Source organism: Gorilla gorilla, chromosome 20, assembly GCF_029281585.2.
Source record: "Gorilla gorilla gorilla isolate KB3781 chromosome 20, NHGRI_mGorGor1-v2.1_pri, whole genome shotgun sequence".
Taxonomy (NCBI): domain Eukaryota; kingdom Metazoa; phylum Chordata; class Mammalia; order Primates; family Hominidae; genus Gorilla; species Gorilla gorilla.
The window spans coordinates 21,615,928-21,634,624 of NC_073244.2; the positions used below are offsets into that span (position 1 = coordinate 21,615,928).

General features: G+C 57.2%; 1 protein-coding gene across 2 annotated transcripts in view; it reads right to left on the reverse strand.

Moving 5' to 3' along the window:
• Positions 1–16,353, reverse strand: part of NOTCH3 (notch receptor 3) — a 41,073-nt gene extending 24,720 nt beyond the window's left edge. For both annotated transcript variants that reach the window (XM_055372023.2, XM_055372022.2), the window contains exons 1-15: positions 16,142–16,353; positions 12,845–12,923; positions 7,895–8,037; positions 7,478–7,816; positions 7,263–7,385; positions 6,942–7,175; positions 4,789–4,944; positions 4,505–4,690; positions 3,750–3,863; positions 3,396–3,509; positions 2,613–2,846; positions 2,386–2,496; positions 1,013–1,205; positions 783–934; positions 432–545 (exon numbers count right to left, since the gene is read on the reverse strand). In XM_055372023.2, coding sequence (XP_055227998.1) covers positions 432–545; positions 783–934; positions 1,013–1,205; positions 2,386–2,496; positions 2,613–2,846; positions 3,396–3,509; positions 3,750–3,863; positions 4,505–4,690; positions 4,789–4,944; positions 6,942–7,175; positions 7,263–7,385; positions 7,478–7,816; positions 7,895–8,037; positions 12,845–12,923; positions 16,142–16,259 — 2,410 coding nt within the window. In that variant the 5' untranslated portion in view covers positions 16,260–16,353. The remainder of the gene's footprint in view (positions 1–431; positions 546–782; positions 935–1,012; positions 1,206–2,385; positions 2,497–2,612; positions 2,847–3,395; positions 3,510–3,749; positions 3,864–4,504; positions 4,691–4,788; positions 4,945–6,941; positions 7,176–7,262; positions 7,386–7,477; positions 7,817–7,894; positions 8,038–12,844; positions 12,924–16,141) is intronic.
• Between the last annotated feature and the right edge of the window lie 2,344 nt (positions 16,354–18,697).

The following is an 18,697-nucleotide window of genomic DNA, read 5'->3' on the forward strand; positions in this document are numbered from 1 at the left end:
ACCTAGGGTTACAGGGTACAGAGCAGGGTCCCAGGGACCTGGGGCTCAGGAAGAACCTGCAGGCCGAGATGGGCGAAGGCAAAATAAGCCGTGCCGTCATTCGTGTCTGGGCATTTTGCATATGCAGTTTCAGAATGGCCGTCTCCCTGTCTCAGTAGGTGGCAAATACCTACTATGAGGTCTGCTCCTCCAGGAAGCTGTACCCCAAACCCCGCCCTCAGTCCCAGCATCTCTAGCCCCGTAACCCTTCCTCTTCCAAGGGTGACCCACACAGGCTGCATATCAGTGTCCAGCTCTGTCCTTCCCAGAAGGAAGCCCCTCTCAAAGGCAGGGCTGGGGATGGGTCCCTCTCTGGATCCCCAGCATCATCCCTGATAGGGTAGGGGGCAGAGGAGATGGAGAGGAGGAGGGAAGAGAAGCAGGTGGCATACCTTGCCAGCCCTGGGGGCAGGAGCAGACAGGCAGCTGGCCAGGGGCAGACTCGCAGCGGCCCCCATGCTCACAGGGGTTCGGGGTGCAGGGGGAGAGGAGTTCACACTGACGTCCTGTGGGGGGTGGAAGAGAGGGAAGCAGAGATAGCCTTGAGGGACTCCGTGATCCCATCTCCCCCCACCTCCCCCAACCCCAGGGTCCCCACCTCGATACCCACCTCCCAAGCTCCTGGAGGGAAATGATTGAAAGCAAAAAAGAAGCTAACATAGGGGGAGGAGAGAGTAGAGGAGGAGAGAGATGAGAAGGCCCATGGTGTTGGTGGGGCTGCAGAGGGAAGGTGAGGTACACACCCTGGACACCAGGAGGGCAGGTGCAGTGGAAACCCATTCCATCGCTGCTGCACGTCCCACCGGCCCTGCAGGGCTGGGACTCACAGGCGTCTCGGGCCAGGCTCTGGCTGCAGCGGGGGCCACTCCAGCCAGGCTCACACACACAGCGGAACCTGGCAGGGGAAGGTAGTCAGGCCAGGGAGGTGGGCCAGGGAGAGGCGGCAGTGTCTGAGGTTGAGAAGGGCCCTCACCCGCCAGGTGCATCATAGCAGATGCCGTGACTGCAGGGCTCATGGGCACAGGGATGGCTCGGGGGGAGGCAGAGTGGGGGCAAGGAGCCAGGCGGGCAGAGGCAGCGGAAGCCGTTTTCCCCATCCACGCAGGAACCTCCCTCGCCGCACGGGCTGGAAGCACACTCATTGATCTCCACGTTACAAAGGGGCCCTGGGGAGTACACAAGCAATCTCATCTCAGAACAAAGTCAGCAGGGACAACCAGGGAGGGACGACGTGACCCCACTTAGCACACCCACGCCCCCGAGCAATGACCTCTTTTTCATAATGCATCAGCTCTTGTGCAGATTAGGACACCCGCCTCCTCAACCAAGAGCTGACTTGCCCCAGAACATTCTGGTCCCCAAACTTCCATGAAGTCCCTTTCTTTTTCTTTTCTTCTTCTTCTTATTTTTTGAGATGGGGTCTCACTCTGTCACCCAGGCTGGACTGCAGTGGCATGATCATAGCTCACCACAGCCTCCACCTCCTGGGCTCAAGTGATCCTCCCACCTCAGCCTGCCGAGTGGCTGGGACTACAGTTGCGCACCACCACGTCTGGCCAATTGTGTGTGCATGTGTGTGCGTGTTTATCTACTTATTGACTAATCTGGCTTTGGGAGTGTGTTTATTTTTTGTAGAGACAGGGTTTCATTATGTTGCCCAGGCTAGTCTTGAACTCCTGGGCTCAAGTGATCCTCATGTCTCAGCCCCCCAAAGTGCTGGGGGATTACAGACATGAGCCAACACACCTAGCAAAGTCACATTCATTTCCACTAAGGATTAGTTTAGACCCATTCAGAAATAACCTAGTCACTGAGTTTGGACACTTTCATCTATGTTCCAGAATAATCTTTTTGTTTGTTTTTGTATGTGTGTGTGTGTGTGTGTGTGTTTGAAATGAAGTCTCACTCTGTCGCCCAGACTGGAGTACAGTGGCACAATCTTGGCTCACTGCTGCCTCCGCCTCCTGGGTTCAAGCAATTCTCCTGCCTCAGCCTCCTGAGTAGCTGGGACTACAGGCGCCCACCACCACACCCGGCTAATTTTTGTATTTTTAGTAGAGACGGGGCTTCGCGATGTTGGCCACGCTGGTCTCGAACTCCTGACCTCAAGTGATCCACTTGCCTTGGCCTCCCAGAGCGCTGGGATTACAGGCGTGAGCCACCGCGCCCGGCCTCCAGAATAATCTCGAAACAACTTTATGCCAATGAGACAGCACAGACTCAGGGCAAAGCATGGACAACCTCGTTGGACAAGAGTCTGCAAAGATACGGGCAAAACAGGCCCACAGAGACGAGTGACTTCACCCTCGATCTAAGGACCCCCTCCCATGGCAGCCACTTGCCCACCTGTGAAGCCAGGTTGGCAGACACAGTCGTAGCGGTTGATACCATCACGGCAGACTCCAAAGGTGCAGGGGTTGCTGGCACAGTCGTCAATGTTCACTTCGCAGTTCACACCTGGGGGCCAGGAACATGGCATGGAGTGGCCACCACTGTGCCCCACTAGATGCACCATTCCCAAACCCTCTATGCCCCTCCAGGTGTGCTGTTTCTGCCCCAGCCCCCGGTCCCACCTGTGGTCCCAGAAGGGCAGCGGCAGAGGTACTTGTCCACCAGGTCTAGGCATTTGCCGCCATGGCGGCAGGGCTGGCTGCGGCATTCGTCCACCTGGCTCTCGCAGCGTGTGCCCGTGTAGCCAGGAGCACAGGCACATGAGAAGCTGGCGATGCCATCCACGCAGCGACCATGGTGGCATGGGTCAGGGGAGCAGTCGTCCACGTTGCGCTCACACAGCGTGCCCTCAAAGCCTGTGGGGCCAAGAGGGTCAGGCTCCGCCCACTTGCCAGGGGCCTGCCCACAAGTGAGGCCTCGGACCAATCCTGGTTCAGCTCTATCTGAGGCCCTGCCCATCAAGCTGTCAGGAGGCGGGCTCAATACAGGCCCCACCCCACCCCCCTCCACCCCCGCTTACTTCCACTCCACCCCACTACAAGCTCCAGAATTTGTCCCTAGCCAAGACTCTCCCACAGTTAAATCCCACCCCCAGCTGTGGCCCCACCTCCAGCCCTGTTTCTGCCCCACCCTCCACTGGAGATGGGAGCACATGGCAGGTGCCAGGGGAAGGTATTGGGCCCTCCCCATTCAGTTACAGGCACCCTGTGCCCAGCCCAACACTTTGGCTCCACACGTAGCCTTATGTCAGTCTATATGCATTATTGGCTCCACCCCCCAACTCTGTCACTGGGTCCTGCCTTGCTACAACCCCGCCCCCAAGCTCTCCCCAAGTCTGTTGTTGGCCCTGTCGCCCACAAGCCCCGCCTCCTGATTCTTGTCGGACTGTCATTGGCCCGCCTCACCCTCGGCACAGCGGCACTCGTAGCCATCGGGCTGGTCCACGCACTTGGCGCCATTCCTGCAGGGCGTGCTGGCACATTCGTCCACGTCCAGCTGACATGTGGAGCCGCTGAAGCCTGGGGTGGGGAGTGGGATGAGCAGAGGCCCAGAAAGGGCGAGAGCAGTACACCCCTCTCCAGCCCCGCCTTGTTTGGGTGGAAAAACCCATTTACTTGGATTTAAATTAACTTCAATGTTTCATAACATATGGTTTCTATTGTAAGTTATCCGCTAACGTGGTTTTATAGGTTCCCACCCCGGAGTTTTTGTCCCTTCCCAGACATGTCTTTTCGGGCTCCCTCTCCTGAGGTCCTCACCCGAGGGGCAGGTGCAGCTGAAGCCATTGACTCGGTCCTTGCAGACCCCACCGTTGACACAGGGGCTACTCTGACACTCGTCAATGTCCACCTCGCAATAGGTTCCTGTGAAGCCTGGGGCAGGGAATAGGGCTTAGGAAAGCGGGGGGCTACCCTATGGTGTGAACGGGGTGCAAGGAAGGAGGTACTTCCCTTCCTACTCATCGATAAATCCCCCGAGCCTTCGTCCCCACCTCCACACTCCCAGCCCAACCTTAATTTTCAGCCACAGGCTGGACTGTCACCCAGCCGTGGTCCCAACTGGCCCAAGGCTCATGGGTGTCCGCAGAGGTCTTGCCTTCAAACCCCTCCTTCTCTCCCCAGTCCTCAGACTAAGCCCTTTCCCCAGTCCCCAGCCCCCAGCCCCAGGGCCCCCCATAGCCTTTGTCCAGGCTTACTGCAAGCTTGTCTGCAGGCTTCACCTTGACCTCACAGCAGCCCCGACTCTGCCTCTCTATCCCCAACCCCTTCCCGAGTGGGTCCTAAGGCCAAGAATACTCCCAGCCCACCTGAGGTTCTACTGACTCCATTTGACCAAGCCCCCAGAATCACACAGTATTCCTTTCTGGCCCTGACCCCACCTCCTTCCAGGCTTCAGTCTCTAAGGGTCCCACTCCAAACCCACTTACACCCCATTCTGCTCAGCTCCCCATCAGCGGGATTCTCTGGCCCCGCCCCCTGCCTCAGGACCCGCCCAGGCCACGCGCACCACCCACCTGCCATACAGATACAGGTGAACTGGCCTATGCGGTCGAGGCACGTGGCCTGGTTTCGGCAGGGCCCCGACAGACACTCGTTGACGTCGGTCTCACAGCGAGGTCCAGTGTAGCCACGGCCGCACTGGCACAGGAAGGAGCCCTGCGTGTTCACGCACCTGCCCAAGTGCTCGCAGGGGTTGGCGCCTGCCGGATGGAGTGCGATCGGTGTGGGCGTGGCTGGCCGGGACCCCCTCCTCTCCCCTCTTTCCAAGCCCATTCACAGACGGTGGAGCTCCCCTCACCGATAGAGCACTCGTCCACATCCTGGTCACATGCCCCACCCGTGAAGCCGGGAGGACAGGTGCAAATGGCCCGGCCGTTCACTGGATTTGTGTCACAGATAGCATCCTCGTGGCAGGGGTTGCTGACACAGGCGTCATCCAGGTGACACAGGAGGCCTGGGAAGTGGTAAGCAGAAGTCATAGGCAGATCTTCGTGCTCTGCCCAAAAGGCCCACACCCCTTGAGTATTGTTTTGTTGTTGTTGTTGTTTTGTTTTGTTTTTTGAGACGAAGTTTCGCTCTTGTTGCCCAAGCTGGAGTACAATAGCGCGATCTTGGCTCACTGTAATCTCCACCTCCCGGGTTCAAGCGATTCTCCTGCTCAGCCTCCCGAGTAGCTGGGATTACAGGCATGTGCCACCACGCCTGGCTAATTTTTTGTACTTTTTAGTAGAAACGGGGTTTCACCAAGTTAGCCAGGTTGATCTCAAACTCCTGACCTCAGGTGATCTGCCTGCCTCAGCCTCCCAAAGTGCTGGGATTACAGGCGTGAGCCACCGAGCCCGGCCTGTTGTTTTTATTAAACCTAAACAGTATTTAGTAGCTGCTTTTTTAATCCATTTATTATGAGAACTATCAAACATACAGAAAAGCTGACCATTCATATACCCACCACCTAGATTCAACTATTGTTAGCTTAATCTACCAATCTTCTTTTCTAAACCATTTAAAAATAAATTGCAGACCGGGCACAGTGGCTCACGTCTATAATCCTAGCACTTTGGGAGGCCAAGGTGAGTGCATCGCTTGAGTTCAAGAGTTCAAGACCGGCCTGGGCAATATAGTGAGACCCGTCTCTACAAAAAAATACAAAGCTTAGCCGGGCATGGTGGCGCACGCCTGTAATCCCAGCTACTTGGGGGACTGAGGTGGGAGGATCACTTGAGCCCAGGAAGTCGAGGCTGCAGTGAGCTGAGATCATGCCACTATACTCCAGCCTGGGTGACAAAGTGAGACTCTGTCTCAAAAATAAATAAAATAAAATAAATTGCAAACATCCACATATTGTTTTAAAACCTTTTGACTCTTCTGTTTACAAAAGGGTCCTACACTCCAGCCTTTGCTTCTGTAATACCCTCTGCCATGTATGCCCTCTTTCTATATCCACGTTCCCCTCCTAAACATGTTCTCTGATCTTTGCCACTTCCAAAGGTAACTCCGAGGAGTTCCCCATTCCAATGGCTTCTGCCCTGAGCCATGCATCAGTGCAATGTCAGCCTCCTCCCAAGCCTCTCCCAGGCTTACACTTCCCCACTAAAGCTGCCTCCAGCATAATCTTTTTTTCTCTCTCTTTTTTTTTATACACGGTCTTACACTGTCTCCCAGGCTGGAATGCAGTGGCTCAATCTCAGCTCACTGCAACCTCTACCTTCTGGGCTCAAGCCATCCTTCAACCTTAGCATCCAGAGTAGCTGGGACTACAGGCATGCGCTACCATGCCCAGCTAATTTTTTGTATTTTTGGTAGAGATAGGGTTTTGCCATGTTGCCCAGGCTGGTCTCTAACTGCTGAGCTCAAGCAGTCTACCCGCCTGGGCCTCCCAATGTGTTGGGGTTACAGGCGTGAGCCACCACACCCAGCCTACCAAGTTTTTGTAGAGATGAGGTCTCACTATGTTGTCCAGGCTGGTCTCAAAGTCCTGGGCCCAAGCGATCCTCCCATCTTGGCCTCCCAAAGTGCTGGGATTACAGGCATGAGCCACTGTGCCCAGCCTAGCATAATCTTTTTTTTTTTTTTAATTTGAGAAGGAGTCTCACTCTGTCACCCAGGCTAGAGTGCAGTGGTGCAATCTTGGCTCACTGCAATCTCCACCTCCTGGGTTCAAGCTACTCTCGTGCCTTAGCCTCCTGAGAAACTTGGATTACAGGTGTGCACCACCACGCACAGCTAATTTTTGTGTTTTTAGTAGAGATGGGGGTTTCACCATATTGACCAGGCTGGTCTCAAACTCCTGACCCCAGTGATCCACCCGCCTGGGCCTCCCAAAGTGCTATGATTACAGGCATGAGCCACTGTGCCCAGCCTAGCATAATCTTTCTAACACTCAAGTCAGACTTCTTATTTGCCCTCACTAAAAACCATCCATGGCTCCCTGCAGAGAAAACGGCCACTCACCAGTCTTGCCCATGGGGCAGGCACAGTAGAAAGAAGCCACGCGGTCATGGCAGGTGGCCCCATGGAAGCACACGGCTGTGGCACAGTCATCGATATTCTGACTGCAGCTCTCGCCTGTCCAGCCATTGACACACACGCAGCTGTGGCCACCCAGCGTGTTGAAGCAGGTACCCCCATTGTGGCAGGCGTTGGGCTGTAGCTGACACTCATCCACGTCCTCCGTGCAGAACTGGCCTGTGGCACACAGATGCAGCAGTCCAGCCACCTGGCGCATGTCCACCCGAGGCCTGCCTCCCCGCTCCCTCTGGCCGCAGTGCCCACCTGTCCACTCAGGAGGGCACTGGCAGTTATAGGTGTTGACGCCATCCACGCATGTCCCCCCATTGAGACATCGGTGTCCTGGACAGTCGTCCACGTTCACTTCACAATTCTGACCCTCAAACCCTAGCAGGGAAGGGGGCAAGGATGGTCACCGCCGGGCTGGCCTGCTGTCCCCACGCCCACCCCTCTGACTCTCCTGAGTAGGGCTCACTCACCAGGAAGACAGGCACAGTCATAAGTGAGGTCGCCACTCTGCCTGCAGGTGCCCCCGTTACGGCATGGTGAGGGCGCACAGGGCACCGCGGGGTTCTCACATAGTGGCCCCGTGTAGCCAGCTGGACACTGGCAGCGGAAGGAGCCAGGTGTGTTGAGGCAGGTGCCACCATGGCGGCAGGGCTCACCCACCCGGCACTCATCCACGTCGCTTCGGCAGCTGCGGCCCTGGTAGCCAGGTGGGCAGGAGCAGAGGAAGCGTCCATCGGGCCCCACTGAGCAGCGGGCACCGTGGGCACAAGGGCTGCTGAGGCAGGGATCTGGCAGGGAGCAGTCAGGGCCTAGAGGGACCAGGACAGGGTGAGTTTAGGACTGACCACACCCCCGCCTACCTCCCCTCCAGACTCTTCCCTTCTCACCTCGGAAGCCACGGGGGCACCGGCATGAGAATCGGGCGGTGCCAGCCACCACTGAACTCTGGCAGACACCACGGCCAGCACAGGGGCCTGAGTGACAGGGGTCCTCCAGCTGACACCGCTCACCCACCCAGCCGGGCGGGCACCTGTGGGCAGAGATGGCTTGGTTGGGCAGCACAGGGCAGGATGGCCCCAGACACAAAGATACACACAAGACAGGCAAGAAACACGCAGGGAAACAGAGCAGCAAACACACATTTGCTGGGTGCAGTGGCTCACGCCTGTAATCCCAGAACTTTGGGAGGCTGCGGCGGGCAGATCACTTGGTGTCAGGAGTTCAAGACCAGCCTAGCCAACATGGTGTAACCCCGTCTCTACTAAAAGTACAAAACTTTGCTGGGCATAGTGGTGCATGCCTGTAATCCCAGCTACTCAAGAGGCTGAGGCAGGAGAATCGCTTGAACTCGGGAGGTGGAGGTTGCAGTGAGCCAAGATCGCGCCACTGCACTGCAGCCTGGGTGACAGAGTAAGACTCGGTCTCAAAAAAACAAAACAAAACAAAACACACATTCATTCACGCAACGAATATTTACTGAGTACCTACTACGTTCTGAGCAATACAAATACAGCAACAAACACAATGAAAGGGGTCCCTATCCCTCTGGATCCTTGCAGCCAGGTCCAGGCAAGGAGAACATATACAAATAACAAATTAATATACAGCATGCTGGCAAGGGGTGGTGAAAGCCATAAGAACCATGAAGGATGTACTCAGTTGGGTCACAGCCCCTGAAAAGATGACATCCATGTCCCAGAACCTGTGACTAGGACCTTACTTTTTTTTTAAATGGCTCTTTGCAGATGTAATTTTTTTTTTTTAAGAGACGGAGTCTTGCTCTGTCACCCAGGCTGCAGTGCAGTGGCGCGATCTTGGCTCACTGCAACCTCCACCTCCCGGGGTTCAAGCAATTCTTTGTCTCAGCCTCCTGCGTAGCTGGGAGTACAGGCACATGCCACCAGGCCTGGCTATGCAGATGTAATTAAATGAGAGATGTCAAGATGAGATTATTCTGAATTATCCACCTGGGCCCTAAATTCAGTGACAAGTGTTCATACAAGAGAACGGCTCACAACTGTAATCCCAACACTTTGGGAGGTCAAGACAGGATAATCACTTCAAGCCAGAAGTTCAAGATCAGCTTGAGCAACATAGGGAGACCTTTTTTCCACAAAAAAAAATTTAAAAATTATAACCGGGCATGGTGGCAGGAGCCTGTAATCCCAGCATTCTGGGAGACTGAGGTGGGCGGATCACGAGGTCAGGAGTTCAAGACCAGCCTGGCCAATATGGTGAAACCTCGTCGCTACTAAAAATACAAAAATTAGCCGGGCGTGGTGGTGCACTCGTGTAGTCCCCGCTACTCAGGAGGCTGAGACAGAAGAATTGTTTGAACCTGGGAGGCGGAGGTTGCAGTAAGCCGAGATCGTGCCACTGCACTCCAGCCTGGGTGACAGAGAGAGACTCCACCTAAAAAATAAAAATAAAAGATTAGCTAGCCGTGGTGGCTCACACCTGTAGTCCCAGCTTCTTGGGAGGCTAAGGTGGGAGGATCGCTTCAGCCTGGGAGTTGAAGGCTGCAGTGAACTAAGATTGTACCACTGCACTCCAGCCTGGGTGACAGAGCAAGACTCTGTCTCAAAAAAAGAGAGAGGCAGCCAAAAGGAGATTTGGGTGGGAGAAGGAAGAGAAGAAGACAGAGACAGGGACTAGAGTGAGACAGCCACTAGCTGAGAAACGTCTGGAGCCACCAGAAGCTGCAAGAGTCAGTTATCCCCTGGGTCCCCATGGAGAGGCTCAGCCCTGCCGATATCTTGATTTCAGACTTCCAACCTCCAGAACTTCAAGAGAATAAATTACTATTGTTCAAGCTGCCCAGTTTATGGTAATTTGTTAGAGCAGCCGTAGGAAGCTAAACCACAGGGTTAAGGGGGATAGAATGATGGGGTCAAGGAGGTGGAATTCTATTTTCACAGACATATGAAGGTAAGGAGGGGGCCATGGGGCTTTCTGGGGAACAGCATTCCAGGCAGAGGGAACAGCAAATGAAAAGTCTCAGGCCCATGTCCAGGCGCGGTGGCTCACGCCTGTAATCCCAACACTTTGGGAGACCGAGACAGGTGGATCACCTGACATCAAGAGTTCGAGACCAGCCTGACCAACATGAAGAAACCCCGTCTCTACTAAAAACACAAAAAATCAGCCGAGTGTGGTGGCACATGCCTGTAATCCCAGCTACTCGGGAGGCTGAGGCAGGAAAATCGCTTGAACCCAGGAGGTAGAGGCTGCAGTGAGCCAAGATCGAGCCACTGCACTCCAGCCTGGGCAACAAGAGCGATACTCGATCTCAAAAAAAAAAAAAAGGAAAAGGAAAAAAAGAAGTCTCAGACCCCAGGACACAACCACCCAGGCACACACAGACAGGCCCAGAAACCACAGCTACACACACAGAGGGACACACCAATTGGACGCCATGGCCTGGCCAGCACTCAAGACACCAACCCACAGCATCCCACGCGGAAATGAGCAACTCTCACTCACAGGGACAGACAGCAGGGCTCCCACAAACCCTCAAGTCCCTTCTCTGGGACTTATATAGCGTCTTATGAAGGGATGGGAGGGTGGAGGGTTGGGGTACTGACACCACTGTTGGTACCCTCATCTTGGGGGGGGTGGTCCTTCAACCTGCAGCCCCCTCCCCAAGCCCACCAAGGAGTGTGAGGAATTGGAACTGGGAAGGGTTGGTCTTAAGACTGGAAATCTCCAAGGGGCACTAGCGGGGTCAGAGGGAGGGGCTTAGAGAAGCCAGAGAGTCCAAGCTCCGCCCCCCGACGCTGCCAACCCTCACCCCCCTCTATCCCTCCACCCTCCGCCCCTGGCGCGGTTGTCCTCCCTCCGGCTTGTCCCAGACGCCTGAGACTGAACTCAACAAGCGGCTGACTCAGTCCTTAGCGTCACCCGCAAGATCCCCCCCACCCCGGCCCCCAGCGAAACAGGTCGGGGCACGGCCGAGCAAGCTAGGGTGCGGGTGGCGTTGGGAGGGGAGGGCACAGCTCCCGTCCCCTCCTCCAAGGCCCGCAGGGCGACCACTGCGGCCCCGACCGCGCGTCGGGAGGGGGCGCGCTGCGCTGGGCGCCGAGGATAGCTGGTCCCACCGCCAGGCAGGGCGCGACCCGCGCGGGCCCCCTCCCGACGCCCCGGGCGGGTTCCCACGCTCTGCGTCCCGCGCCCCCGCCGACCGGTCGGGCCGGTTCCAGCCCCAGCCCGCGCCCCGCCCCACGGCCTAAGCTTTGGGGGAGACGGAGGGGGGAGCGCAGACCTAGTTAGGGGGGGCACGGCGGGTGAGGCGAGGACTAGGAGATGGGGACGAGGTCTATGGAAACGTCTGCTGCCGGTGGGGGGGTCTTGGGGGATCCATGGGTGGGGTGACAGCTTGGGGCATCCTTGAAAGGACTTGAGTATTTGAGACCGTGAAAGAGACTCGTGGGGGGTGGAGGGCGTGTAGGGAGTGGTTCCCACAGCCCAGCTCGGAGGACTGAGCCCGCTCCACTCCGGGCGATCCGGGCTCCGGGCGCCGCGCGCGCCGGTGATTCACCTGTCGAAGGGCGGGGCAGCCGCGGGCTCATTCACCTGTCGGCAGTATTCCAGGCGCGGAGCTCCACTGCGCAGGCGCCCGGCCCCACCGCTCGCCCTCCCAGGTGTGTGGCTCCAGGTAAGGTCACACTTTTCCCCATCCCGCACCACCTTCGCAGAGCCCCCAGCCCCAGGAAACCCTCTCAGTCAGGCTCAGCCCTCCACAAAGGTGAGCCCGAGTGGGAGATCCAGCCAAAATAAATGTAGGTGTAGGTTCAAAGCGGCTCTTCTTGGTCTAAAATCACCCCAGACCCACCCAGCTTGGGCCTGACCCAGTACTTGGCACACATGATGCTGAATAAATGAATACATTAATGAGTCAATTAATGGCTACTGCGTGAACTGCTGTTATTAATGATAGCATGAAAGGAGCCAAGCATTTCCTCATAACCTTGAGAGACTTCTCCTTAGAGCACCTGTTTCCTGCCTCCCTACCATTATTATTTATAATAATGCCTATGTTGAGCACATACTATATTCTGAGCACTTAATGTATGTTGAGTGCATACAGGAGTTATTATTGCCCCATTTTCCAGATGCAAAAACTGAGGCTCAAAAAGCTTGAATGCTCAAGGTGTCCCAGACCCCAGAATTTAAGCTGGGCTCTTTCTGTCTCTGCTCAGCTCCTTCCCAGCCTCTGCTCTGCTCCCCGCAACCCCTTGCCTTTCCTTGTGATATCTAACAACTAAATTGTTAAGTCCCTTCACAGTTGCCAGAGTGAAGCATTCCCTATTCTATTTCACAGGTGCAATGATGATCAGAGAGGGAAAGTGACTAGCCCAAAGTCACACTGCAAGTAAGTGGCAGTGTGGGACTGTATTATAGGCCTCCTATGTCCCCCGCCACTAAATGTTGAGAGATGGGAGGGGTGTGGAGGGTGTGAGCCACTGCCATTGGTCCCTGATAGTTTGTTGATTGAATAATACCTACCTCATGGGGGGCTTTACATGTGACCTCAGGTGGCCAAGAACTGTGAAGCTGGGATTACTGGGCCCATTTTGCAGACCATGACACTGAGACGTAAAGAGTTTAATTCCTAGCCGGTCAGCAACATGATGTGGGACTTGAACCCATGCCAAGAAGAGTGCAGAGCCCCTGCTCAGTTTCCAATGGGGAAACACGAGAGGTTGTCCAAGCCACACACATGTAGGAAGTGGTAGAGACATCCATGGTGAACACAGAGGCAGAGGGAGAAGACAAATCGCCCCTCCCCCCCGCCCCCACACACAGGGCCCACTGGTGGCTCTGAGCCAGGCACTCACAGGCAGGCAGCCTCCCGGGAGGGCAGCTGGGTGCAACGACCTCCATTTGCACACGGGCTTCCGTCCAGGCAAGGGGGGGCTGTGTGGGGGTGAAGGAAGGTGGAGGATCAGCCAGGTGCCCAGAAACCCCAGGCCCAAGTGACAAACCCCCTCCCTCCCTCCACCAGGCAACAGCTGCATGGGGATGGGGGCGTCTCTGCGGGTGCAGGGAGTCCCCCCATCCACAGTTCCCATGGCCCCCCCCCGCCCCAGCCCCAGCTGTTGAGGCTGCAGCTGTCCCTGCCAGCTCGAGCCCTGGGAACCACAAAGCAGGGGCGGGCAGGAGGAGGGGCTGTCTTATGCCAGATGTGGGGGCTCGGGAAGCTGCCAGAGCTAAGATGTGCAGAATGGGGTGTGCTGAGACAGGAAGTAAGGGTGTTGAGTGTTACAGGGAGGTCTGGGGCTTCATGCCCAGGTTCAGGGGTAATAGAAGGGGAAGGGGCAGGGGATCCTAGGGCCATGGGTCTTCCTTTCCCTGATGGGCATCTACTCCAGCCAGGCAGGCCTGCGTGGTGCTCTTGGGAGAGGGACCAAGGCATGTACCCACGAGTGAGCACAGCATCTCCAGAAGCAGCCAGCGCTGGGCGTTGCTGGAATAGGGTGTGTGTTGAAGGGAGGGGCAACTGGCACAAGGCATGTGCTGCCCTGTCCAACATCGCCATCCCTAAGGGCTGTGTCCCTCTAGGGTGTGGCATAGTCTAACTGTCCTGCCAGAAGCGTCCAGGGTGTGGCTGGGTCTGAGCTAGTGGAGAACTGTGTGCATGCGATCAGGTGTGGGGACACAGTGCGTGTGTCCATGCATGCTCTTGTCAGAGAGAGGGTGATGGAGAGAGGAAGGAAGATCGAGAAAAACACAAAGACGTAAGAATGAACTAGAAGCAGATAGACCAGGAGAAGACAGAGAAGGACAGAAAGAAATAGAAAGCGGCCAGGCATGGTGGCTCACGCCTGTAATCCCAACACTTTGGGAGGCTGAGGCTGGTGGATCACCTGAGGTCAGGAGTTCGAGACCAGCCTGGCCAACATAGTGAAACCCAGTCTGTTCTAAAAATATAAAACTTAGCTGGGCATGGTAGCAGGTGCCTGTAATCCTAGCTACTCAGGAGGCTGAGGCAGAAGAATCGCCTGAACCCAGGAGCCAGAGGTTCCAGTGAGCCGAGATCACGCCATTGCACTCCACCCTGGGCAACAAGAGCCAAACTCCGTCTCAAAAAAAGAAAAAAAAAAAAAATTAGCTGGGTGTGGTGGTGCACGCCTGTAGTCCCAGCTACTCGGGAGGCTGAGGCAGGAGAATCGCTTGAACCTGGGAAGCGGAGGTTGCAGTGACTCGAGATTGCGCCACTGCATGCCAGCCTGGCGACAGAGTGAGACTGTCTCAAAAAAAAAAGAGAGAGAAGGACAGAAAGAAATAGAAAACAAGAGGGTGAGTTACAGAATCTGTCGAGCTGAACCTGAGCATGGGCCTACATAATACATGCCCCTTCCTCACAGGACAAGCCGATTGGACACTATCACCCACACCAGGACCTGCGGGTGTTCGTGAACTCACACTGTGGGTCCCATAACATGGGCTATGGGCCACCCTGAGCTGTAGGCAATGTGAGCCACATGTGTGTGCGTGCACGGGCTTGTGTGTCAGTCTGTATGTGGATTTGGGCATGCATCTATTGTGTCCCAGTTGCAGCTACATGTGAGTCTATCTGTACATGCATGTCAGCGTGGGTGTGCCCGTGTGTGTATGAGCTGCACACTCATACGGGAATGCACAGATGTGTGTGCTGTCTGTATGCAGGTTGTGTCTGTTGTGGGTCTGTGTATGTGAACCGTGTAAATGGGTGTACAGCTGTGTGTTGGTGTGACCTGTGTGTGCACCGGTGTGTCTGTGTATGGGTTGGCTGTGTCTGTCCATCTGCATGTGTGAGCTGGGTGAAAGCATGTCCTTGAGTCTTCATCTATGTGCTGTCTGAGTGTGTGCAGGCAGCGTGTGTGCCACACCTGTGTGATCATATTTGTGTGTGTATGTATGTCAATGTGTGAGCTGTGTGCGTGCAGCTGGGTGTGTCTTTCCTGAGCCAGGTGTGCATGTCTGCGAGTGTGCTGTGTGTGTGCAGGTTTGCATCTCTGTTACGTGACCTAGAGCTGTGTGTGCCAGCGAGTGTGTCACAGGCCATGTGTGTGCGCCGCTGGTCCGGCGGAGGCGGCGGCTCCTGCCTGGTCCTGCCCCGTCCGGGCCCCAGGGCTGGGCTGGGGAGGCCGTTCACTCCCGAAACCCCCACCCCGCCCAGCGCCAAGCCCCACAGTGGCGTCTGGGACCCCTGGCCAGGGGCCTTGGCCCGCGCCCCTCCCCCGCCCACCAGGCCTCCCGTAGCGGTGAGGGGGGTGCCCCCGCAGCCCCCTCCCCGGCCCAGCCGCGAGTCCCGCTTTGTCTGGCAAAGAAAGCGCGAGGCCGGCCGGAGGGAGGGGGTGTCTAGACGGCGCGGCCATTGTCCCGAGCGGGGGAGGGGAGGGAGGAGAGGAGGAGGGGCGGGGGGCCCCTGGCCGGCTGGGGAGGGGCTCTGGCCGCGGGGAGGGGGCGCTGGAGCCGAAGGGGAGCACGTGGGCCCTCGCCCCTTCCCCTCCCCGCGCAGGGGCGGGGTCCCAGGGCCTCCGGGTCCCCGCGGCCAGAGGAGAGAGCGGGGCTGCGGGCGGGGGAGGGGGCGCGCGCGCCGCCGAGGCTCCGGCTCCGAATCCGGCTCCGGGTCTTGCTGCGCGCCGGCCTGGGAAGTTTTCTCCGAGTTCAGAGCTCCCAGAACTTCGCGCCCCCTCCCCACCCCCCGCCTGGCCCAGCCCGCCCGGGGTGTCGGGGGCGGGGTGGGGGGTCTTTTGTGCGAGAGGTCCCCGGCCTAGAAGTACCTGGGCCCCCAATCATAACCTACCCAGGACTCCAGGCGTGACTTGGATGGGGACGAGTCCCGAACTCTGTACGCACCCCCCCACCTCGAGTCCCTGATCCCCGCACCTCGAGCTCCCAGTCTCGGACTCCTGGGTCCCTTCATCTTCAGCTCTGATCGCTCAAGGGTCCCTGTTCCTTGGGCCTCTGGGGTCCTCCCCATTCTGAATCTCTGGGTCCTCCAGCACTGGCATGAAGCCCGGGGCTCCTGCGCCCCTTCCCCGACCCTGGTTCCTGCCTCCCATGACCCCCCCCCAGCCCCGGCCTTGGGGGTTCTTGCACTCCCCCTCTGCCGCCCTCGTCCCATTCGCCAGGTCCCGGCCCCTCACCTGCAGCCCCCGGCCCCGCTAGCAGCAGCAGCAGGGGCAGCGCCCGCACGGGTGGCGGTGGCGGTGGCGGCGACATCGGGCGACGGCGGCGGCGGCGGCCACGGGCCCCCGGCCCCATGGCGGCCGGCCGCGACCCTCCCCTCCTCCCTCCTTCCCTGGGCTCCGGGCGCGTCCCGGGCCAGCCTCCGCGCCGCCAACTTCGCCGAAGTGAGGCGGCCGGGCCGCCCCGCCCCCAGCCCTCGAAGGCTCGCCCCGCCCCGGGGCCGGCCCAGCGCGCCCCCGCCCCCCGCCCGGCCTCCCGGGGTCCCTGCCCACCCTCCACCCGCACAGCCTGGGACGCGCGGACCCTCGGAAACCCAGGCCGAGCATGCAGTGAGACGCGGGCAGAACCCGGAGTGGCGGGCACACCCAACCTCGTGAACGCCCACGCACCCCATCCCCATCCCCCAGTACACACCCAGAGCCGGACACCTCTGGAGCCGGGACAAAAAACACAGCCTCCCAGAAACCCTGGAAACTGAGGCCAGTCACGTCCTGAGAGGCTCATGGACCCACAGCCACGGACGCACAAATGCAAGCCCATGCACCAAGCTTCCCCAGGACTCTGATCTAAAACATTCACAAACCTAAAAGTCGGACCGGGCGGGGTGGCTCCGGCCTGTAATCCCAGCACTTTGAGAGGCAGAGGCGGATGGATCACTTGAGGTCAAGAGTTGGAGACCAGCCTGTCCAACATGGTGAAACCCGGACTCTACTGAAAATACAAAAATTAGCTGAGCGTGGTGGCGCACGCCTGTAGTCCCAGCTATTCGAGAGTCTGAGGCAGGAAAATCGCTTCAACCCAGGAGGCTGAGGTTGCACTTAGCCGAAATCGTACCACTGCACTCCAGCCTGGGCAACAGAGTAAGACCCCGTCTCAAACAAAACAAACAAACAAAAAACCACTAAAACTCACTCAGCCAGGCCAGGAGCCTAGGACTACATTTGCAGCCTCAGACCTCAGACACGTACTAGGAGTCACATGCATGTGTGTGTGTTCACACATGCACACACAAACCCTTCTTACTCTCAGCCCTCCCAGAAAGCAACCCACTTCCTCTGTGACTCTCAAAGGGTCACCCCAGCCCCCTAGTCCCACCCGCATACCCCACACAGCTTTGGGCCTCAGCCTATCTGGCTCAATTTGATTAATTCTTTTTTCTTTTTTTTTTTTTTTTGAGACAGGGTGTCGCTCTGTCACCCAGGCTGGAGTGCAGTGTCCCTATCTTGGCTCACTGCAAGCTCTACCTCCCAGGTTCAAGCGATTCTCCTGCCTCAGCCCCCACCCCCCCAATCTGCCAAATAGCTGGGATTAGAGGTGTGCGCCACGATACGTGGCTAATTTTTTCTGGTTTTTTGTTTACTTGTTTGTTTGTTTGTTTTTGAGACGGAGTCTCGCTCTGTTGCCCAGGCTGAAGTGCAGTGGCATGATCTCCACTCACTGCAAGTTCCGCCTCCTGGGTTCACACCATTCTCCTGCCTCAGCCGCCCGAGTAGCTGGGACTACAGGCACCTGGCACCATGCTCTGCTAATTTTTTTTTTTTTGGTATTTTTAGTAGAGACGGGGTTTCACCGTGTCAGCCAGGATGGTCTCGATCTCCTGACCTCGTGATCTGCCTGCCTCAGCCTCCCAAAGTGTTGGGATTACAGGCGTGAGCCACCGCGCCCAGCTTCTATTTTTTTAGTAGAGACTGGGTTTTGCCATGTTGGCCAGGCTGGTCTCGAACTCCTGACTTCAAGTGATCCGCCTGCCTCAGCCTCCCAAAGTGCTGGGATTACAGGCGTGAGCCACCACGCCCAGCCTTGATCAATTGCCTTTTCCCAAATCAGTCATGCTGCACAGGCTTCCTGCAGCTCCCTCTGCTCCTATGGAAAGAATGGGGACCCTAAGAGGCCTGGAGCCCAGCCCTGGAGGAACTTCCAGTCTGGGGAAGAAAAAGCTAGACGCACACACACCCAGTGTGGAGGGCTCAGGGCTGGGCCAGAGAAAGGCATGGAATCTGGGAAGGGCCTGGGGTACACGGGTGGTGGGTGAGGACTTTGCCTGGGAGGGTTATTTATTTGTTCATTCATGTATTCAAGAAGTATGGCTAAGGCTCCAGCCCTGTATCACACTCTGTTCTATGGACTGGGGGTGCACCCTGGAGGGCGTCCAAGAGGACGTCCAGTGGGGCTTGGCCCTGAAAGTTGACCTGGAGGGAAGTCATCCCAGCAGAGGGACTGGCCCATGCCAACAGGAAGGGGCAGAGTTGGAAGGGAACGTGTAGAGGCCCGAGGTTAAGAGGAGAAAGGAGCCATGCTTACTCCTTGGTATCTGGCTTGGTGATAAGGATGCTGGAAGAAGGAATGGGTTGGGTGGAGGAGAGGTGCTGGGTTTGAGGGAGTCACCCACAAGGCAGGTATGGCTGAGCATGGGAGAACCATTCTGGTAGGAGATAGTCACATGGGTATCCCAGAAATCTTCAGACAATTTTTTTCTGAGACAAAGTCTCCCTCTGTCACCCAGACTGGAGTGC